This window comes from Henckelia pumila, chromosome 1, assembly GCF_033568475.1.
Source record: "Henckelia pumila isolate YLH828 chromosome 1, ASM3356847v2, whole genome shotgun sequence".
NCBI lineage: Eukaryota > Viridiplantae > Streptophyta > Magnoliopsida > Lamiales > Gesneriaceae > Henckelia > Henckelia pumila.
In genome coordinates, this window is record NC_133120.1 from 167,438,261 (window position 1) to 167,462,331 (window position 24,071).

Genomic DNA, 24,071 nt, shown 5'->3' on the forward strand with positions numbered 1-24,071 from the left:
GTCCCGAAATGTTTCGGGTACGGGATCGGGAGGAAAAAAAGTTTCCCGATTTTTTTTGGGACGGAAGTTGGGTAGGGGGTTTACGGGACGGGTCCCGACCCTATTCCACCCCTAGCATAAAAAAGACAAGAAAAATAGCTGTAATATTTCCTGAAGTTTCTCGGTAAAACGAGTGGAACCACAACTATAAATACATGCATTCAAGGAAGCTGAAGACATCGATCATTCCCTTCAGTTTTGTTACAAATAAATTGTTGCAGTTTTTCTCTCTATTGTAATAAGTTTTTTTTTATGTATTTCAAGAACAAGGCTACTATGAGTAGCTAAACAAGTTGTCTTCTCCTCTTAAAGGGAATTTATGTAAGAATATTATGTCTGAATAAATTTCTCTAATTCTCTTGTTCTTCTATGCTTATATTTTATAACTAAGCTTTTATACTCTACGCCTTAAGGTAGAAAAAAAAAATTAAGGTTGTGTTGGGTGTCGTTGAAGGAGTTTGCGTCAGAAACTATCTGTTGTGACTGCGTGGTTGGAGTGTGGGGATCACTTCGTAAAACTCGGTAGGTATGACCCGACGATATTTTGGTCAAAAAGGTATTCAAGTTTAATTCATTACTAGTTACGAAGCACATGCGTTGCGTGTGTAATATAATGTATGATATTAAAATTTTGTGCTCCGAAATGCATGTGGGTGAGCAGTTAGATTTCCAATTGAAGAGAAAATTGGAGAAAATGCTGTGAAAATTTGGCTGCAATCAAGGGGCAAAACTGGAAGAAAATTTTGGTGTTCTCACAACATACCAAAATAGTTTTTGTAAAGGTATAATATAGTATAGATACGGAAGGATGTTGGACCCTAATCCAGAGTATATCGGCTGGAAACCTTGCGTAACCGTTGGTCCTGCATAGTCTGGACTAGTTCGATAGGTAAAACAATGTCACGTACAAAGGATTAGTTATTAATTATATTTTTTAATCAAAATTGGGGACCCTTACAGAGTTGAAACAAAAAAAATTTGGATTAGAGAGTTAAATTAAATATTGGATGATTGGTATAGATTTTAAAATCATTTACCTAATAACTGTCTCCCTGTTATTTGATAGAACTAATTATCATTTTATAATGTTCATAAATTATTTCCACTCTATATATATTTGTATTCTTTATATTATTCAATTTTTTAGTTATAAAATTTTATTTATTATGTTACACCTAGATGATTTTATATATATATGAATAACATATATTTCGATCACTATTTACAATAATTATTATCTTGTTCATGCTTATAATTTAAAAAAAAAAAAAAAAAAAAAAAAAACAAACAAACAGATCATAAATGAAAAATTAAGGGATTCCAGTGGACAATTACAGGTCCGTCACCTTCTTTCTATATGCGGTCTGAGATCTGGAGCTTTACCCGTAACAAGCTACGAAACTCACCCCTTCGAATCTGAGAATTCATAGAGGTACGTTTTTCAATTTTCATACATCTCATTTTCTTTCAATACGATCTGAAATCTTCACTCGGCAAAGCATTTTGTATAATTGAGCTGTAAACTAGCTTCGTTTTGAGCTCCAGAGCTTTCTTCGTATTAGAAAAGACTGTAGAATCATGAATTCGAATTACGGAAAATCCAATAACAAGGCGGGGTCCATCAATTCGTTTGATTTCGATCTGGGGCTGGGCTCGGGCCGATCGAAGCCTATGAAAGATCAGAAAAGCCAGGCTTCGTCGTATGCATCGACTACGTACTCACAGAAGCCTAACGCCACGCCGTCCAGGAACCAACAGCCCAACAAGGCGTCGTGGACCCATCAGCCCGCTGCCCCGCTTCAATCTGCTGGCCTTGGATCTTTATCCGGTCCTTCATCTATGGTCGGAGATATTTTCGGGAAAACCTGGAATTCTGCTGCCCCTGCACCGGGTGTGGGAATTGTACAAAATAAGAACCCAAGTCTGTTCGGCGATTTACTGAACTCGGCGATGGGCCAGAATAAGGGCAGCAATAATGCTCCACTGAAAAATGCAGCTCGTCCGGGGAGTCAGAGCACATTCTCAATGGGAGGGGTGGCTGATTCCTTGCCGCAAAGTGGTATTTCCAATCAAACTAGTGGTGTTTCCAATCAAACTACCGGATCCTGGGGTTCTAATGCAAGTAATAGTGGTGGAAATGTGAATTTTGGTAGCAATTATAATACAAGTTCGAACCTTGGTGGTGGGAATGTGAATTTGGGTGGAAATAGTAATAGAAATCCAAATCTCGGTGGTTCATCAATGAAAAGCATGGCAGGAGGTAACAAAGGAGGTGGTGGGATGGGTTCAAATAAGGACCCTTTTGGGTCTTTTGTTGATTTTGGGTCTAAGAAGCCTGATGTGATCAACTCAGCAAGAAAAGAAAGTGATAAGAGTGGTTTAGAAAACAATTTTTTTGGGGAATTTCAAAACCCAACTTCCCAAGCAAGTGGTTCTCAATTCTCTTCAGATGCTTTCAGCTCGAGAAAGACTGATCCAATTGGTGATTTTGGGTTTGTGAATATTCAAACTCAAAGTCAAAGCCAACCCACTGGGCAACCCTCAGGGGCAAGTGATTTTGACACATTGTTCCCTTCAACTTCCAATGTTGGCTCACGAGGCAATGAAGGATTTACCAGCCAGCAACTATCTGGGGATGATGATTGGGGGATAAATGCCGAGTTTGATGGAGGGGTTGATGCAGGTGGAACGACTGAGCTTGAAGGCCTTCCTCCCCCACCTGCTGGTGTTACTGCTCCTTCTGCTAAAAATAAGGGTATGGATAATTACAAACAGGGGCAGTACGCTGATGCTATTAAATGGCTGTCTTGGGCTGTCATTCTTTTTGAGAAGGCTGGTGATAATGATGGGTCAATGGAGGTCTTGACCTGCAGGGCATCGTGTTACAAGGAAGTTGGGGAGTACAAGAAGGCCGTGGCTGACTGTACGAAGGTAAACTTGTTATATTTCTTTCATTTTCTAGAATGAAGCATGATCTTCATATTCTGGCTGTTATCTTGTTGTAGACATTGATGTTAATGCCATCATAATTTGTTCTAGACAGACACAAAAAAGGAAAAAAAGAGAAGAATGAAACATGATGATTGTAATGTTGAAATGTACTTAAGTAGGCACTTGTACTCTCATCTCACATGTAACTTTTCCAACTTTGTCTACCACTACACACTTCCACCATTTAAGATGTTAGAATCCTTCTATAATTACTTACAAGAATCTTATGGACACCACCATCAGGCACTCTCTATAGTCTATATATTATTGAACAGCTCCTCTCTAATTTTTGGCCCTTTTACCAAAGTATATACCTGAATAAACCTTCCAACCTCAACAATTATCTTGAGTGATACCACGTTCAAACTCTTTCTAACACTTGTATAACAATTTCAGTCACTTGAATTATCTTCTTAATGGAGTCAAGTGTGTATAATTTCAGGTCAACCCCTGCACTATATTTACCAGTCCTCCTTTCCTCTTTTGTTTTTGTTGCTTCTCATCATTTTGCAATTTAATTTCCTGATCAAACCTTTAATTATGAATGTTGAAGGGGTTTCAAGATATCCATTTTAAACATATTGATGGAGTGTGATATTAGGATTTAGGTCTGGTGGACCATATGCTTACTGACTAAAGTATTAACTTTTCCATTTTGCGAATGGTAATATCAAATTGTTTTTTCGGTATCATACCTGGTAATGTATTATTTTCCGACCATCTCCAATTACAAATGGGAAATTGGGAATTGTGTTTCTGGCAGTAGAAAGGATCCATGACCTGTGCAGTGTCTTGTATTATTCACATTTCAGTAGACACAGGACTTGAAAGTTGCATCATCTTGTGCAGGTTCTGGAACATGATGACACAAATGTATCTGTCCTTGTACAACGTTCTCTTCTTTATGAGAGCATGGAGAAATACAAACTTGGAGCTGAAGACCTTAGAACCGTAATGAAGCTTGATCCTGGTAATAGAGTTGCAAGAAGTACCATTCATCGCTTGACTAAGATGGCAGGATAGAGAATTCTGGATTCTCATACCCTATTTCGCTGCTGTAATTTGTACTCAACAACCTCAAAATTCAGTGTATTTTTGGAATGATATGATTCGTCTCCTCTTCCTCAAGTGGTATTCTTTTTAGCCTTTTAATCTTGCCAGATGCACTATGACATCCTTTATAACATGCATGAGGGAGAAGTTCATTTTGTTTTCTTTAAATTGCATTGATATCACGAGTTTTGAATTCATTTTTGTTCGTCACAATGTTTCTTGCACAATTGTTGTATTCTTTCAACAAGTTTGTAATATCAAAATTTGGTACACTTTGTGTTAATTTTCTCTACTTAATGTTGATGTCGAACTTCTTGGTGATTTAGCTTTTCACCTATGTGCTTCCTTTGAAATTCCCCTGGTGATTTACATTTGTTGTGTGTAACTGTGTTTGCTTTTCCTTTGAAAAATCTGCATGATCCTCCAAGTCTCTTGGATTTGCTCTGACCCTGTTTTGGTGAACGCGTAGAAATTAATTTTTTGATCCGGACTTCAAGTATTAATGAAAAACGAAGGGAGAAAAAGAGGATTGATATTTGATGCTCCTGAGGCAAGGTAAACTACCATCACCATTTTTATTCACCGTTATTGTGTATGATTCAACTCTCAAGTAGGACAACCGATAAAGCAGACGAGACATGGGTTCAGGAAAGTATGGAAATGGGAAATATGAGAATGGGTGTTTCATATCTCTAGTTTTGCTGATTATATCTTTACTTATTGGGAATGATAGAGAGGAGACCGTCTTTAATGTACACCTGTCTGATCTCTTAATTAAAGATTTAACTTGAGAGAGCACAATTGGATCATGAACATGTATGATGAGCTAACAATTAAAATATGGACGAATCGATCTGTATTATACATGGATGCTAACGAAGCTTAATTTTTTCGGGTGACATTATGACGTAGTAGCTAGATGTTATTGGTACAATAGAAAAAAGAGCCACTTCCTTTAAATCCTTACACTATTTGCATGGCACTCTTCCTGCAAATCACATGTTTCTTTCTCTCACGGAAGATCCGATGTGGTTATCTCCTAAACCTTATCCCCTCCTTTGGAAACCTCTGTATAGTGCAAGTTTTTTTGTTTGGGGTATGGCTTGATACACTGAATATACACTGAATATACATCAAGTTCTGCAACGAAGAAAATATGTACCAACGTCAAATTACACAACTATCATATAAAAATATTCATTCATTTACATGGATAAAAAACAAAGAAGTCGAAATCAAAATTATATTATCTCTATTATCTGATTTTCCATTTAAAATTTAAAGAAATTGTTTATCAATTTATTTTTTTCATCCGATATATTTATTTATTTCTTACTTATATTCCTTAATTTTTTATTTACATAGTTTTATTTATTATGTTGCACATGCATGGCGTATTTTTATAAAAATTCAGAACATTGGCATAAGGTATGGGAAGCCGGAAGAGGGGTTTTTTTGGTGGGGGGCCATCGGTAAATTAATTATATATATAGGGAGATAGGCAACAGAGCTACATCTCCATAAATATCTCATAGGGAGATAGGCATTAAACATTAAAAAAAACATGTACTTAATGCACAAAATGTGTCCATAGTAGAAATTATATCCGTGTTCTACAAAACTGGCGGCCACCTACAAGCATTTAGGTGGTTTCTTTCCGGCCTAAATATTTATTTTTTTAATCTTTATTTTTCTTCAATAATTAATCTGTATCAGATTCAAATTCAAAATTCATGACATTCATCCCCTTCATCGGATAAGTATTTGATATGCAAACCAGATATTCTTTACAAATGATTTATAAAACAATATATATATATACCAGAAATAATATACGTGTGTTGCTTGCGAAAAACGCACATTGAAATAATTTGAATTTGAAACAAAATTAACATAAAAACTCATGCGAGACAATCTCACGAGTCAATTTTGTGAGATGTATTTTTTATTTGTGATACTCATGAAAAAATATTAATTTTATGTCAAAAATATTATTTTTATTTGAAAATATGAGCAGGGTTAACTCATCTCAAGGATTTCTAGGGCAAAGCATTTGACATCAGACATCACTTCATTCGAGATCATATTATGATAAACGACATTCGTCTTGAATATATTTCAACTGAGCAACAAGTGGCAGACATCTTCACTAAGCCATTACCCGACGCTAAGTTTTCATACTTCTTGGTTTAGTTGATTTAAATTGATTACGCATTAACTTAGAGGAATGGAATTGGAACTGATAAGACAATTGTCAGCTTGATTTTGAAAACCCAGCTAGTACAGCTCGGTTTTGAACTCAAACTGATACAACTTGGTTTTGAACTCAAGCTGATACAATTCACTTTTGAACTCAACTTTTCAAAACATAGTCTGGTCTTATCTAATAGTTCGAAATTAATTAACATTTGCTTAGGAAATATTAACACAATATGAAACAGGGTAAAAATTACTTATTATTTTTAAATTTTATTATATTCATTTATGTTTTATTTTTTATTACTTTTTTAAAAAAAACTGTCCTCTACCTTTTTTAAATTTTAAACATGTCATGTGGACCGGCAATTTTACCTCAACGATCGTTCATATACTCAATATTTTGGAACTCGATCTCTTCTTATTATTCTTTACCGTACATAAAATTTGTGTGCTTACGAATTTCTATCTGCTTTAAGTAATCAATGTTCTTCATTTTATAAATTTTTGTTGCAACCATGTCTCCAATCACCCAAAACATTCTCCAGATCGACTTTCACACTGTGTACGACCAACAGGATGCTGGTATGACAGAGATGTTCCTATCTCTAGAAGCATTTGGGCTGTAAAAATTTCTGAGTCGTGGCAACCAGATCTATAAGCAAGCGTTGTCAAAATTTTTTCAGGTCGTGAACGTCATAAATGATACAGTATAAATCTCTGTCGATGGGGTATCAGTCTTCATCACTAAGTATTCATTCATCGGGATGTTTGCTCTATCCTCACCTAGACTCATTGACTTCTCCCAAATTTCTAAGCATCTTCGAGAATAAATGAAGTCAAGATACTCCATAACATAGGTTCTTATCAAGTCATCATGCAAGAAGAAAGACATAAAGATGGAGCATAGATTTTTTGGTGATATTGTAGCAAAGTTTCTTCTGGTCAAAGCATGCTCATTTGATACCATCACCATGGAAAAGCTGGATGTGACAATTGTTATCACTTTTGGGATCCAGATCAACTTGTCCGAAGTTCTGTTCAAAAATTTCATTTCTGTGATCATCATCCTTAGTATTCAATCTTAATGGTTCATGGTCCAGATCAGTTGTATTTTGAAGAATTTTGACATTCAGTTGGGTGATGTTTCAACTCTTCACGTGCACAAAATTTTGAATGAGAGATATATTAATACAGCTTATCGGGCCAAGAATCTATCACCAACGAATAGCTTAGTTGTCAAGACAAAATCAAGTCCAGCTAAGGAACCAGCTCAGAAGAAGCAGACCAGACCTCCCAAGACTCATCACCCAAAGAAGAAAAATAGATCCAAGCTGATCAAGCATGTGATCACTCCAGCAATTCAGCTCGCTCGTATTCCATCTATTTCAATCTCCACGATACGATATGAAATTTTGATCACGGGGAACAATGTGGTCAAAATGGATTCTGGATTGGAACAGTTTAAAACCAAATGAAAGGAATCTGCAACTGTGGCTCCTTCCAGTACCCAAACTTCAATCAACCTGAATCTCCAAGAGGTTGAAAACCAAACCTAGGAACATATGAAATGTTTTAATAAATGAGCGAAGTACAAGAGAGTTATTTACTTTCAGCATTTCAAGACTCACAAGTTTCTACAAAGTCCTGCCGCACAAGCAAACCAGTCTGAATAGGCAAATATTGCGTCTAACATTCAATCTGATGTAATCAAGGATTGTTCGAAGATATTCTAACTAAATAAAAAAGGATTAAAAGAGCCGTTGAATTTCGTATTTTTCTATCAAATAAGATAAGTGTCACTGCACTATTTTTGAAAAGAAGACAAAGACACGTGTCAAGCTCCTCTTTAATGTCGGTTATTTTGGGGACAAATTTTTACCGGCTATTTTATGGACATTGGACACTTGACTGTATGTCAAGTGATTAGTAGTGGATCTAAGTATGATATATAACAAGTAAACGGATTTAAAAATTGAAAAATTTTGGACATAAAAAATTATATCACATTTATTTTTTTGATCATATATTGTTTAAGTAGTTTTAAAATTCAAATCATAACAAATAAAAATAAAAAATAAAACCTAAAAAAATAAAATCTAAAAAAAAAATGTATCACAATAATCTTTTATCACATTTTACTTAAGTAATTTATAAATGTAACAAAAAAAATTTGGTTGCATTAAATTTTTTTTAAAACATATAAGTTTTCAACGTCACAAATAAAATATTTAAAATTAAAATATTAAAAATTCTTGAAAAACATATAAAAATGATATTTATCATGTTTTATTCAAGTAGTTTATAAATGTAAACCACAAAAAAATATTGGATGATTTTTTTTTTAATTTAAACATATAAATTCTAGCCTTATTTTTAACATAATCAACATACTTAAAAATAAAGTGTGGTGAATTAAAAAACAAAAAATGGACAAAACAATTAATGAGGAAAGGAAAAAAAAATTAAGAAAAACAATTAATAAGAGCATTAAAATAAATTCACAATAGAAGTCGCATATTTATAGATATATAAATATAAATATAAATATAATAGATATATAATAAATATATTAATCTAGGTAGTCGTCTAGACAGTGAGCACGACACGTTGGCGATCGATTAATATAATGACGCCTAGAAAACTCGTCTTTCTTCAAGAACACTCAATCATAAATGAAAAATGATCTCGTGAGAAATAAAAACAAAAAAAACATGTGATTTTTTTAGCATGTCGTTACCTTTCTTCTCCAAAAAAAAAATATATACCGAATTCGACAAATGTCGTTAAACTTTTCGGAGTCCCCTCGAATGCGAAACTTTTCCATCACCTACTTTATTTTGCCATGATATGTTTTGGTCAAGAATTTGGTTCCGTCCCGCAGCATTCCTTATTTGTCATATGAATAACATGGCTGCCCGAAATACAAATTGGACACTTCTTGGTTTTTTTGGTGATGTGACCCCACACGCAACATGAAGAAAGTCATTAAAACGTGGTAACTAACTAGTGACTAAGGACAAAATTGGTGTCACATGGGGCTTTAATAGACGTCGTTTTTGTTTTAATATTTTTTTTTTTATCATATTTGTCCACCGACTCTACTTTTCCTTCATCTCCCATTTGTTTATTTCTTGTTTTTCAACTCTACATTCATCTTCTCAAAAAAAAAAAAAAAAAAAACTCTACATTCAAGTTTAGAACTTGTAGCATCCTACCAAATTGTTATCCGGTTCAACTCTTCAACCATCTCGAGCTGGAATCTGGTAAATTGACAATTGAATAGACCGGTTCACTCATTGAATGTATCCATATGAAGAAGAAATTACTTGTTTCACTCAAGTAATACTTGAAAACAAAATACTGGTTTCTATGGAAATCCGGATCATGTCTTGGACATTATTAAAATGATTGTGGGAAGAGATTTCAATGAAATCTGTTTTCATAGAGAGAAGCATGGAGGTAATCTTCGGCATTTATCTCAAACTAGGGCATTTCGACGGGCTCTTGATCCGGGGCGGATCTAAAATGTCAACCAAGGGGGACGCCTACAAGTTAGAAAAAAGATTAAAAGATAAACAAATTACTAACACCAATTATATTTAATTAATTAAAAATCAACTATATGTTTTGAACATAATATTTATAACTCAAAAAGAATTTCACGTTCATTAAAATTTTCAAAGTTTTCAATATTAACATCAATATAGAGATTTTTAACAATTTCTCTTTCAATACATATCATCAATGCATTCAAAAGAAAAACATCATTCAGCTTGCTCTGAAACCCAAATTTATCAATATTAATTGTTGAGAATGATCCTTTTATATATATATATATATATATATATATATATATAGTTTTGATATGCTGCCTACCAACCGTGCCAACTTATGTGTCCACCATGTATAAAACACTCAATTATTGCATATGGTGGGCACAGAGATTGACACGGTTGGTGGGCAGCATAGCAAAACTCATATATATATATATATATATATATATATATATAGTAGTTGTAGAAACTAAAATAGTAACACAAACATGATCACTCTAAAAATAAGGTCATATATATCTTTTGTTCCCCCTTTCTCTTTTATTTGTTTTAAATTAAATATGTAATTTTATTTACTACAAAAAATATATATGTCTATCTTTGAATATATATATAGATACACACATGATTTTATTTTATTCTCTCTCGTCTCTCAATTATAGACTTATTTCTTTTTTCACATTTTTTTTGAAATGTCAATTAGTAAATAACTTTCCAAGTTTACTCATGTTTTAATTTAATGGATACTTATAGAGTGTAAAAAAATTATTAAAAAAGTAACTAATATATTTAATAACAAGCCTAATTAAATAAGAGCATATTAGTAAAGAAGATAAAAAAAATTATTAATATCGCACAAGTCTATATATTTGAGACCAACAAAAATAAAAAAGTGACTTATATATATATGAGGCATAATGAGTATAATTTTAGAGGATATATTTTAAGATCTCAGTAGATATATAAATTATTTAGATATTTGAAGATGTATTTTTTATTAACTTATCGTTCATCTTTTTTATTTGTTATATACGTACTGTCATTTTATTTTATATAAGTTTAGAGAATAAATTTTAAAATTTTCAGTAAATAAATAATTTACCACGATTAAAAATAATAATAATAATTTAGATATTTAAATTAAAAATAATAGTAAATAATCAAAAATAATAATAATATAGATATTTGGTGGCATTAAGAAGATGAAGAAGGAAAAAAATTAGGAAGTAGAGGGAAAAATATATAGATGGAGAGAGAAGAATCAAGAAACGAACTAAGCCAATCCCACTAGTTAAAGTACTTCTTACCACCAAACTACAAGTTTTTTGTTTCATTTGTGGGGGCTGTTTATTTATATGTAATATCTTTAAAATTAATATATATATATACATATATATTGAGAGTTTCTTTCAAGTGCCCATCTACCATGCCCACCAATGATGTGGCACTATTTTATTGGACCTACAATTTATCACATCCAATAAAATAGTGCCACATCATTGGTGGGGTGGGCATGGTAGGTGGGCACTTGAAAGAAACTATATATATATATATATATATATATATATATAGAGTTTTGATATGATGAGCACCTATCATGTGCACTTATGTGTGCACCTACAGATGTGGCGTTCACCTATTGGATGTAGAGGATGCCACGTCAGCGGTGCACACAAAAGTGCACATCATGGGTGCTCATAATATCAAATATATATAAGTTGCCAGTGCTACCTACGAATTTTGCTACCGTGAAGAGGTTTGAACCTCATTGGGCTACTGAATCGGACTGTAAGGATGTGGTGGTTCGGGCTTGGAACAAAGAGCTTAGCTCGATCTCTCTACCGATGCATATCCTTGGATGCAAGAAGACTTTGTGGAAGTGGGCCGAAGATAGATTTCATAATCTGGCCTGAAAAATCAGTAATAAACGTAAAGAGTTGAATGAATTGAGGATGCATGGTATGTGGCATAAATTGGTAAACCGAATTGGAGAGTTTGAGAGTGAAGTTGAAAAGTTGGAAACAAAGGATGAGCTATATTGGAAACAATAGAATTGGGTCAATTGACTAGCGAATGGGGACAGGAACTCGAAATTTTTCCATGCAAGGGCTTTGGCTCCAAGGGTAAGGAACCGTATCAATGGGCTTCTCTCGGCTCACAGGGACTAGTGTACGGAAAATGGTATGTCAAAAATAACTAAATATTATTTCTCTAATTTATTTGCTACTTCTAATCCTTTTATAGAGGATACCGGTCAGGTTTTAAGCAGTGTGGCCCGTACTATTGATGAAAGCATATGAATATGCTACTATGTGCTCATTTTCAAGCAGATGATGTGAGGAAGGCTCTTTTTGATATGCATCCGGATAAAGCTCAGGCGCGGGATGGGATGTCTATATTCTTTTTCCAGAATTTTTGGGATGTTATAGGTGAGGAGGTCACAGTGGCTGTTTTAAAACTTCTGAATGAGGGCACGAATCTTTCTGATTGGAAGGTGACTACAGTTACACTTGTTCTGAAAATTCAATCCCCTATGACTATGAAGGACTACCTATTTGTCTATGTAACGTTTGTTACAAAAATTTTGCATGTGAACTGAAAAACAGGCTACGTCCTATTCTCAAACAGAGAGTGAACGAGTTTGAAAGTGCCTTCACTTCAAACCGATTGATTTCAGACAATATAATCCTAGGTTTCGAAGCTTTGCATTGGATCCGAAGTATAAAGAAGGGCCAGAAAGGATACACGACATTGAAGCTCGACATGAGCACATTATATGATAAAGTGGAATGGAATTTCCTTGAAGGGATCATGCTTAGGCTCGGATTCTCGCTGGAATGGGTGGAGAAGATTATGCGGTGTGTTTGCACAGTTAGATATTCCTTTTCTTTGAATGACTCCTGATTGGGAACATATCATCGAGTAGAGGGTTAAGGCAGGGAGATTCTCTGTCCCCTTATCTTTTTGTACTATGTGCTTATGGACTGTCTTCTATGCTGCTCTCCCTTGAGGCTCGTCGCTTATTAATAGGGGTTCGAATTGCATCCACGGTCCCGACAAGTACTCACCTTTTCTTTGCAGATGATAGTCTTATGTTTTTCAGGGCAACGATGATGGACTGCATGGCTATCCGAGATTGTCTATCTCTGTATAAAAGTGCATCTGGGCAGCTAATCAACTTTGATAAATCATCACTTTCATTCAGTCCATTCAGTCCAAACACAAATGAGTAGTTGGCCGACAATATCAAGAGAATTTGGCTATATCTATGGTTCAAGGACAAGAGGTCTACCTCGGCCTCTTGGTATTTTCTATTCGAAGTAAGAAACTACAGTTTGGATATTTGGTGGAGAGGGTAGCGAAAAGGATACAAAACTGGGGTCACAAATTAATCTTTCTTGGCTGGGTAAAGAGACCTTGATCAATTCTTCAGCATGTTCCTACTTATGCAATGTCCTGATTTCATATTTCACAATCAATGTGTGAGGAGATTGAGCGTGACTGCTCAAATTTATGGTGGGGACTTGATGAAGGAATAAATCGAATGCATTGGAAGTCTTGTAAGACCCTATGCAAACCAAAATGCATGGGTAGATTGGTTTTTTGTCACTTTGAGACTTTTAACAAGGCACTATTGGCAAAACAAATCTGATGCATTATTGCTGAACCAGAATCCCTGGTTTCTCACGTACTAAAAGCAAGATACCCGACAAATCGAGTACCCCAATTATCGGTTAGTTTTGGGTGGTGACTAGCGGGTACCCGAAACAAAACTTTTGTCGTTTCTTTCCTTGCAAAACTTGAGCTTGGTCAAAACCCCATAATTCTTCCATATTCAAAAACACATAACAAAACCCTTTTACTTTAAAATTATAGCTTCATGATTTGGCCACAACATTAAAATTACAGACTAATGATTTTACCACAAGCACAGATTAACAATACCCAAGGCGAGAGAGTATATGAGAATTGAGACTTGTGTGGCCTGCCGTCTGCTTCACAATCACAACTTCAAGGCTTCCATTGTAATGGAGAGAGAGAGAGAGAGAGAATGCAATGGCTAGAGGTTGAGCCGCCGAGTGGAACCCTAAATGTGTGCTGTAAAGTAACGAGTGAAGAGGAAGAAAGAACAGAAATTTTGGGCAGGTCATTTCATTTCCCACATTAATTAGTCGGGTACCATGCTTAAAAAAAATTAATTCATTAGTCGGGTAAATACACTATACGTGATGGCTATAAGGCAGCGCTTAGCTTTTATGATCCTCCTTCAAATAGCTCAGAGAACCATTCAAAAAGTTGGTGGCAATTCCTATGGACACTTTCGATTCCTCCAAAAGTCGGGATTTCCGGTGGAGAGTGTTACATGGTATCATCCCCACGGAACAGAATCTTCTATCTCATCATATGCCGGTTGTTGGAAGATGGACACTTTTCCTCGAGTAGTGCTCTACAACTCATGCTCTATTTTTCTTCTCCATGGACAAACCATGTTGGAAAGGGACAAGGTTCTGGAATCTCTTAAAGCATATCCGACATATGGCATTCATTAATTTATTTTGATAGATGAAGAAAAATCTAAACAAACAGGATTTCGAAGTGTTTGCGATGTGGTCTTGGGAAACTTGGAGTGAGAGGCTTAGCTTTGTACATAAAACAAAGGGACATTCAGTTGGTTTGACTGCTAATTGGAATGAAACAAAGTTGAAGGACTTTCAAAATGCCCAGATGACACTCCTACATGGTGCCAAAGGTGAGCCGGGCAATTCGTCGGACAAGTGGCTTGCTCCGTCGGTGAATTATCTAAGATTGGACGTACATGCGGCATATAATGAGAAAACAAATAGATATGTCATTGTAGGTGTGATCAGGGACCACGAAGGTCACCCCATCTTGGCATTTGGCTGAAAACTGGAGAAGCCCCACTCCGTTACAGCTGCTGAACTTTGTGCTATTGAAGGTGCGTTAAAGATCTCAAGAACGAGGTATTCAAGTGCACCAACTTACTTCGAATTCTCTCCTAGCAGTGCAAGCAGTCACTCGTCTGAAAGAGGATCTCAGTTATGTAGGCTCTATTGAGACAAACATTTGGCACTTATTGGAGTCACAAAGCCACACCGCTATTATGCATGTTCGAAGATCGGCTACTGTGACCCCTCACTCGATTGATGATTTTGTTATTCTTATTTATCCAAATTTGTTTGAGAACCGAGAAAATTTCTTTTATGCATGGTTGACTTATCTTGTAATGAAAGAACTCCCTATTATTCAATAAATTACAAGAGTTTCGCCAAAAAAAATACTTGAAAACAAAATAAATTTATGTATGAATATAGAATTGTCAATTCAAGTTTGGCCCCCATCTAAAAAAAACGAGTTGGGCCATGATTTTGACGATTGTTTGGAGGTGGCCAGGTGGGTCCAAACGAGCTGATCTGTTTGGATTGCGGGTCAAGGTGATTCATTTTATGAGATCGTCTCACAAAATATCTACTCGATCATGTCATTTTTAATAGTTTTTATGTGATTAATGAGTTCTGAAAGATCTATATTATCTGAACTGATCGATGAGTTTTAAAATATTTATATTAGTTATGTATGACATGTAATATTTACATATTTATATCTAACATAAAAACTACTATGAAACTCCGACCTATCCCATAAAAAATATGAACAAAAGTATTGTTTTGCACTGTAAGTATGGATTGCGTCGATCCATCTCATAAAAAAATATACTCTATTTATAATGATTTATGTATGATTTTTTTTTAATGCTCTTTTTTTTTTAATATATCAGTCTGCCTAAAAAAACTTGAAGTTTTCCCAACTCCAAATTCGCGAGTCGACCTGCATACCCCATTTGACACCGCTATGTAAATCCTAGTATTTTCTTATTAGCGATGTGTGCATCTGTTTTTTTTTTTTTTTGAATGCATAATTTTTTTTATCGTTAATCAATTTTTATGTTGTTTTCAATACTGACATGATAAATTAAATATTAAAAGTGTGATTGAGATAGATTGAGATAAAATATTTTTAGTAATTTAAAAAAATTAAAAGCAGATATATATGATATGATGTGATAATTATATATTAAATTACAAACAAATTATTTAATTAAATATTAAAAATTTATATTAAGATATATTTAGATAAACTAATATGTAGTAATTAAAAATATTATAAGCAGATATGATAATTATAAGTAAAATATAAATAAGCAAGTTACTCTATTATTTTTAACATTATTTTTTTTAGATTATATTTTTTAACATTATTAATATTATATAAATGAGGATATAATTATAATATTCGTTTAAATTTCATCAAATTAAATGAAAATTAGTTTTTTTTTTTTGACAAGATAAATATAGCTCACGTAAAATATTATTTGAAAATTAGTTAATATTGAGTACAAATAAAGGGATAAATATAGCTGACGTACTTCAAATGCAAAATAAGAGATTTTATTGGATGGAATGATATTCTAATTGGATTTTTTAAAAAGGATTGACTCCAAGGAAACTCATCCCACTTTGACTCATTGACTCATGGGGGTTACCTAATTGGATTTTTTTGTTTTTATATTTCTCCGAGTTCCCACTCACTAAAAAATAATCTTTTTACTAGTCATAAATTATAAATCTCTTCCAAAAGAAAAAAAAAATTATAAATAAAACAATAATATTATAATTTCAGAAAAATAAAATATAAAACTTTTGATTTTATTATTTAATTTAAAGATGTAAAAGTCCAATAATCATTAATCACACATCTTGTGAAAAAATAAAATAAAATGGGATATGGTGAGATGTGGCAGTGAAAACAGGCGGAACCGCAAATGCTGCCTCGTCTTCTTCGTTACCCTTCCAATTCAATTCATTGTTCCCCAAATTCAAAACGTGATTCTTATTTGTATTTGTATTCCCCTCACGTGCCCCTCACGTGCTCTCCGCCTTTATTATCCCCACTCCCCCTTCGCTTTCGCCCCCCACCACTCCACCAGCTAGCCTCCCCCTCCACTCGCCGTAGCTCAGCCATGTCCGTCGGCGATTCGTCTCAGGAGACTTCTCCGCCCGATACATTGCCTTTCGAGCTCAAGGAGGAGTCCGATTTTGATCTCATCGTGTCGCCCGATGGACTTATTTCCATCTGTGGCTTCGGTTCTCTTCTGTCCGGTGCGTGCGCTTACTTTCGAGATCAAAAATAGGGTGAAGGGTTTTCTTTTTTTTGAAAAAAAAAAAAGGAAAAATGAAAGCGTTTGTTTGGTGTAGGGATAAAATAGACTTCGCTGCCTCATTTTGGAGCTCTGCTATTTGGATTGTCATTATCCAATTTTTTTTTTTTTTGGACGTTTGATGATCGTTTATTTAATGTATCAGCTTTCAATTCAGTTGCAAAAACGTAGCTTATTTTGCACTGCTCGAAGTAATGTTGAAGAGCTTACGAAATCTGATCACTCTTATTTTTGTTGATTTTTATTTATTTATTTATTGGTGTTAGAATGGTTTTTTTTCTTTCTTTCTATTTACGATCCTTGATTTCTTGTTCTATAGTTCCTTAAATAGATTTGGGACGCCAATGTAATATTTGAGATGATAATGCAGAGAGGAGTGCGAGGAGTACCTTTCCGAATTTGATAAACTTTAGAATTGCGAAACTGTGTGGATTTAGGAGAGTGTTTGCTCATGCTGCTCCTATTTTCTTCGAGCGCGGCATAGCTTTGCCCGAAACCAAGGTATGTCTTCTGTTTTCGTCTTGCTATTAGCTTTGCTTTTCTTTTTCTTTTTTTGTTTATTTTTGAAAATTATGTCACTAGCTAACAATTAACATAGCTGAAAAAGGAGAAATTACATCTTCATTTCCGTGTTATCAATCGACTGAGTTATCTCCTTCAATGATTGCAGACATTTTAGCATGGAAGACTTGAATTATGTTTTAGCTTAGCTATTTAGTGGAAATCGCCATATTTTGCTGAGTAATGTTTGAAACTCGTGATTAATAGAACTAAATTGGTTGGAATCTTCTTGGAAATGTTCAATTGACAAGATTCCGTTAATTGCTAGGAGAAAGTTTGAAGAAGAAAACTTTGTGATGATTTTGTAGAGTAAATGGTTTGGCACTTGAATATTGCGGTTCTAGAACTAGGAGCACGAAAATATAAAGAGTTTCAAGTATTTATATTATCTATAGGTGATTGGTTGTACTAGGCATCTCCTCTACCTTTGTTTCTTACTGTTTTTGAAGTGGATGATGCTAATAATTTATTATTTATCAGGAGATATCGAGCTTAAGTGCGGAGCCATGTGAAGCCGAAAGTCTTGTGATTACCATTTTTGAGATCCAGAGAACGGAGGTAAGAACACCAAACACCCTTATTCTCTGTTTAACATCTGATATGGAGCCCGAGCAGCTGAATATGACGTGTTATTTGCTTTCCTTGCTCAGGTACCCTCTTTTATCGAAAGGGAGCATGAATTCCGCTTCTTAGCTGTGAGTTTCATAGTTATTTTTTACTTGAGAATATCTTCATTTATTTCTTAGATGATCAATAGTAAAGATACTAATTGTCATAATATTTAATTTGAATTCTCTATCCTTAGGTGACACCAGAAACATTTAACGGGTTGTTATACACAACTCCAGCGGTAAGCAAAATTAAAGTGCTTTTTTCTTCTGACATAAATGACTTATTAGTGTTTGCACGATAAAGAATCATATATGGCATTATTAATGTAGGTGTTGTGTACGCGATATACTGATGAAGAATATTTCTTAAACAGATGTAAAGGTGAATTTTATTTTTTTTTTAAATTTTGGAAACCCATGTTTTTCATCTGGGTATTTTTATGTTGTTAAACTGCACTTTCATCTCATAACAAACATTAAAAAGACATTTGGATCAGGAAGTGAAGAAATCTTATTTCAACGGTATGGACGACATGGCATTCACAAGATTTGGTCGGATGATATTTTACCCTGTCGTGTTTATCTCCGGCACTGGTGAGTGCTATCTTTATTAAACTTCTATACGACGGAGATTTTCCACAGTTCGCTATCATATCATAAAATAAGACCTTTCTAATCTTCATGGTGTTGGTCGAAATGTTGGGTTTGGGCATTTCCTCTCTACTTGGTTATCTCCAAGGCATTCGTTTACAATAATCTTATAGTTATCACCCAACTGTGCCGATGAGCTGAAAGATGTGAAATCATTCTGCAGTATATTGGCAGCAAAGAACCTTGCTGATATGGCATATGATAACTTTATGGATCACACGTATCTCGGGGATCGCAAAACAACCATCCGTGAGTACATCTCTACTACAGGTGCAGGCATAATGGAAGAGGAGCCTCCTGAACAGCTGAAATCCCGATATGGCGGTTGACACTAACCAACTCTACGCTATTGATGTGGCTACGAAGCTGAGATTGGCACTTCATAGAGCTCTTGGATATGTAGATTCTCTATCTCCAAAATAATGAAGCTCGATATCTCTATACTAGTTCTATTTTATATTTGCATGAATTCCCGGGAATCGGACCGAGAATTGGAATCAATTTTCAGCTCCTGTTATCTCTTAATTATTTTCTGGCCAACTTTGTTCTACTATTCCTCTTGGTATTTTTACGATGGTTAATGAAAATTTCTCCTTTTTTTTTCGATTCATGTTTGGTAAATTTTACAGTGAAGATTACAGGTAATTTGTCAATCCTCTTCAATAAAAAAAGTAATCTATCAAAGATATATTGGTAACTACAATTGAGACATTTAAATACTTGAATTGAATTGTCTCAGTAAAAAACTATTGCATGCATCGAGTTCGTGACATGTTAAAGTATTATTTGGGAGATCTTTTAGAAAATATCCCAAAATTTTGAAATTTTGTTAAAACTAGTAAAATGTACGTGCTTCGCTAATTAGTTATATAATTGAATTAAAGATGATACTAATAATGAAATATATAGTGACAAGTGTTATATATATATATATATATTGTAAATTATTTCACATATTCCAATATGCATCAACTTCATTATCTAATTTAAGAAAAAGTATTGACTCAAGAGTCTATATATAACTTGAAACATAATATATCATAAGCCAAAAAATCAAATACCTTGTAAAAATATTTAGCACCTTATGTACAAAATGATATATAAACATAATTATAAAGAATTGAAAATGGATATTCTAAAACATTAACTCAATATTAAATGATAAAAAACAATGAGAAATCAAAGCTTATGATATAATAGTATAATTAATATTTAAATACAATAATATATGAAATTAGTCTTTATAATTAACAAATAATATATTAACTAAAATTTCTAAGTTTCTAATTTTTTGTCATATATTTTATTACTTTATCTTTTATTTGAAATTTTGAAACTCTTATTTTATATATAATAATAATAATAATTTTGTAATTATTTATTTTACTAAAATATGATTAATTTAATTAACATAAAAATATAACAATTAAAATAAACTTTAAGCAAAAAAAAATTTATAATAATAACTAAAGTACTTTAATTTTAAACTTATTATATATTGTTGGGGTGCAATAATTGTCCTTGTTTGATATAGAACGATCAAACCACGATGTTTGGGCTGCTGTGTAGTTAAAATATTTGAGTTGCACCATTACCACCAACTATAGTTTTTGGTAAAGCGGAAAACGTTCGGTCCTACATATATTATCACTTTGTTGTTTTCCATAAGAATTACTTAGAGTGTTAAAGTATTATATGATTAATTTAACATAGAAATATAACGATTAAAATAAAATTTCATAAAGAAGTAAAAAAAATATAATAGTAACTTAAAGTACTGTTATTTTAAAATTATTATATATTATCACTTTGTTATTTTTATAAAAATTACTTAGAGCGTTAAAATACTTAAATAATTTTAATATGTTGATATATTATTAGATCACTCCATTTATTTGCATTAAAAACCTTCAAAATTATATCAAATTGAATTTTGAAAATAAATGTTTTAATTTTTTATAGTTAAACAAAATACATGTAAACAAAAAAATTGAGGAAATATTTTAACAAAATAGTTTTTATATTAGATGTAATATAAAATTAAAATAACTTTAAATTTACTCATATTATAATAGAAATAAAATAAGTAAGAATAAAATCGTCTATTTCTTTGAGATGTATTATTTTTCTAATAGTAGCTAAAAATCTTATGTTTGGATCTTAAGTTTCTTTTGATAGATGTGAATTAAGTTTTAAACTTTAGTTTTCAATAATTATCTTAGTATTATTTATACTGCTAAATTTAATGTTTTATGATAGGATCGGTTGAAAGTGTAGAGGGGGTGAATATACTTTCAAGCAGTTTAGTAAGAATAATTGAACTCGATCGGTTTAGTGACTGAGATCGATGCTTATCTTAATGTCCGATGTAATTTGACAAACAAAATATATGCGGAAATATGTCAAATTACAGATTTGAACAGTGAGTAGATATCAGTTTAGGTTAGGTGATGATAGTGGGTAAACTGAAATAACGCAAGCAATTGTTTATGGATGTTCGGAGATTTCAAACACTCCTACATCACCCTTTCTTCCACCTCGAAAGGATATCACTAGAAGACTTTGATTTTTATAAGCAATTTGCAAAACCCCGATCCGGTTTAGGACTTAACACTGTCTAAACAAGAACTCCTAGTACAACACCTCAATTTCAGTCCTAGACTGATAAAAGAATAAAGATGATTACAACTCGAACTTCTTAGAAGAAAATTGATCCTTCAATATCAGAATGACACTTCGGCGTTTGTGCTTCGAGTTTCTTGATCAATTCTTGAGTGTGTAAGACTTTGAAAAATTCTGGTAAAATAGCAGAAATTGCAGAGCGTGAGAGAACTCCTTTGTTCGATCAAAATCTCTATTTATACCCTTGGATTGGTAACAGTCATAAATTCAAATTGAATCTTCAGATAGAGTTTCGAATTATTCCCGTTGGATTTGTCACTATTAGCAACAAATTCTGGAGCCGACATTACCCTTTGCATTCGCGGCACTACCTTCTGCAGAGTGTGTCAGAGTACAGAAGAATTTATCCAAAAGTGGCGAGGTAGTAGACTGGTGAGGGTAAACTGATGAAGTCAGTTTATCGATGGTAAACCGATGAGATCAGTTTAGCGTCTTCGGCCATTTGGGCACGGTGATTGAGCGTGAAGTAGTTTAGCTCCATATATCAGTTTAGCGCTTCTTAATTGCTTGATTAGTTTAGCCTTCTTTTAATCTTTGTAATTGTAAACACCAAAACTAAATTTTCCAACATTTTATATTGATTTTTATTCTATACCAATTTATATCAATATTTTTGTTGTCATGCCAATTTACGTCACTACAAATTTTTTTTTTCATTTTTAAAATTATAATTTATTTTTAAATTTAAATAATTTAACATATATAATTTTAATAGTATTTAATTTCAACGTCATACATTAATTATTATGTCATCACATTCAAATGCATCGATTTATTTCTTATTTCCATATCACTTACATGTAGTATATGTAAATATATTAAGAATAAATATCAAAAAATTATTGTCTTCAACAAAAGTTTCTCTGTTGTTTCATTTATTATATTTTAAAAGATAATATTTATATTAATTAATAGTTATATCTGATCATCTTAAATAAACGGTTTCTTAATCATTATTATATATACATTATAATTTCATTATGTATTATTAATTAATAGTTTTAATTATTATTTTAAAATTTGTTCTAAATTTATCATATTTAATTAAAATTTTATTTTTTTACCAATTAAAAATTACAATTATAATAAAGATACTTTTTAATAACTTTTTAATTATAAACATTTCATTAATAGGTTGTATGATTTATTCTTTTCTTTTTATTCACTTTATAAATAATTTGATTATTAACATATTACTCAACTATATCACTATGTTAAAAAAATAACATGTAAACATATGAGGAAATATTTTAACAAAAATTTTTATGCATCGATTTGAATTTTTTATACCGAGTAGATAAATTATGTTTATCTAATCATTTTATTTAATTCTATTAAAAGTAATGTTTGTTTATAATTTGCTACAGTTTTATCTATTGATTTTTATATCAATTCATGTGTGTGTATATATAAATATGTGCACAACATTTCATTTATTAAAGTGATCATTTAAATGCATGATATTTTATTTTTATATTAGAATGTATCTTTCGTAAAAAAAATATAAACAATTATTGGATTATAAGCTACACCAATGTTATTAAAATCGGACCGGACCGGCCGGTTCGACCGGTTCGACCGGAAACCGGTCGTCGGTCCGATCCAAAACTTCACGGGGAACCGGAAAACCGGTTCAACCGGTCAGAACCGGTCAAGAACCGGTTGGACCGGTCAATAACCGGAAAACCGGTTCAACCGGTTGAACCGGTTTTTCAATTTATTTTTTTTTTTTTGAAAATTTGAATTTTTTTATTTTTAAAACTTTAAATTTAATATATTTTTATATATATACATGATTATTTGGAATTTGTACTTCATTAAAAAATTATTTTAATAATTATACTTCTAAATTATTTAAATAATTAATTATTTAATTTTTAAATTGATGTCCCGGTAAACCAGGGGGCCCGGGACACGAATGACCCAGACTGGTAGGGCTGTATTAAGGTAGCCCAGTAGCCTCAGGAGCCCGGAAAACCAGGTTTGCAGGACTTATTTAAGGCCCGTGTTTTAGGGGCATGATCCCCACGATTATCACCAACCCTAGCTTTCCGGGTTCATCGTACGTGACAGGCAAACATGGGCAACTACCACACCCACGATCCAGATCGTGGCCACTACCCTGGAATTGCGGGGTGACACTCTCACTCCAAGGCCTTTAAATATCTGGTCACAGATATTGGTAGAGGTATGTTCACTTAAAGTTCAAAAGCACTATATTCATTTTTCCTAAAAAGCCCACTCTATTTCTAAGTCTAACTTAAGCATCGGAGTGGCCCCGCCGGAACTTCCTCCGGCGTCCCACTAACGTGCTTTTTATCCCCTTCTTTGGTGTGCAGTTCATCTCGATTAAGGAAGGGCAGTCCATATATCACTTTCATTAGCCCGGTTTTCACATCAGGCCCACAACACTACCCTGATAGCCCGGGCCCTGGTTTTACCGACCATCATCATTGGCGCCGTCTGTGGGAAACTTGTTCTATAGACGTAGAT

At 33.2% G+C, this 24,071-nt stretch overlaps 3 protein-coding genes across 5 annotated transcripts; all 3 read left to right on the top strand.

Moving 5' to 3' along the window:
* Positions 1-1,339: 1,339 nt before the first annotated feature.
* LOC140890407 (uncharacterized) lies at positions 1,340-4,355 on the top strand. 2 transcript variants are annotated; one of them, XM_073298182.1, is made up of 3 exons: positions 1,340-1,471; positions 1,585-2,970; positions 3,880-4,355. In XM_073298182.1, exons 2-3 carry the CDS (start codon positions 1,618-1,620, stop codon positions 4,051-4,053), a joined length of 1,527 nt encoding a protein of 508 aa, XP_073154283.1. In that variant the 5' UTR covers positions 1,340-1,471; positions 1,585-1,617; the 3' UTR covers positions 4,054-4,355. The 2 variants fall into 2 exon arrangements, with proteins under 2 accessions (XP_073154283.1, XP_073154275.1); XM_073298174.1 differs by having other exon boundaries at positions 1,362-2,970.
* Positions 4,356-12,138: 7,783 nt separating this feature from the next.
* On the top strand, positions 12,139-12,740 carry LOC140874414 (uncharacterized). Its single transcript, XM_073277700.1, has 2 exons — positions 12,139-12,330; positions 12,465-12,740. Exons 1-2 carry the CDS (start codon positions 12,139-12,141, stop codon positions 12,738-12,740), a joined length of 468 nt encoding a protein of 155 aa, XP_073133801.1.
* Positions 12,741-16,661: 3,921 nt separating this feature from the next.
* Positions 16,662-19,507, top strand: LOC140874751 (uncharacterized). 2 transcript variants are annotated; one of them, XR_012148210.1, is made up of 8 exons: positions 16,662-17,014; positions 17,444-17,574; positions 18,115-18,192; positions 18,285-18,329; positions 18,440-18,484; positions 18,576-18,627; positions 18,730-18,839; positions 19,060-19,152. XR_012148210.1 is itself a non-coding variant. In XM_073278130.1 (8 exons), the coding sequence occupies exons 1-8, from the start codon at positions 16,678-16,680 to the stop codon at positions 19,223-19,225; spliced, it is 951 nt and encodes a 316-aa protein (XP_073134231.1). In that variant the 5' UTR covers positions 16,662-16,677; the 3' UTR covers positions 19,226-19,507. The 2 variants fall into 2 exon arrangements, 1 of the variants encoding a protein (XP_073134231.1); XM_073278130.1 differs by having other exon boundaries at positions 18,743-18,839; positions 19,060-19,507.
* Positions 19,508-24,071: the final 4,564 nt, after the last annotated feature.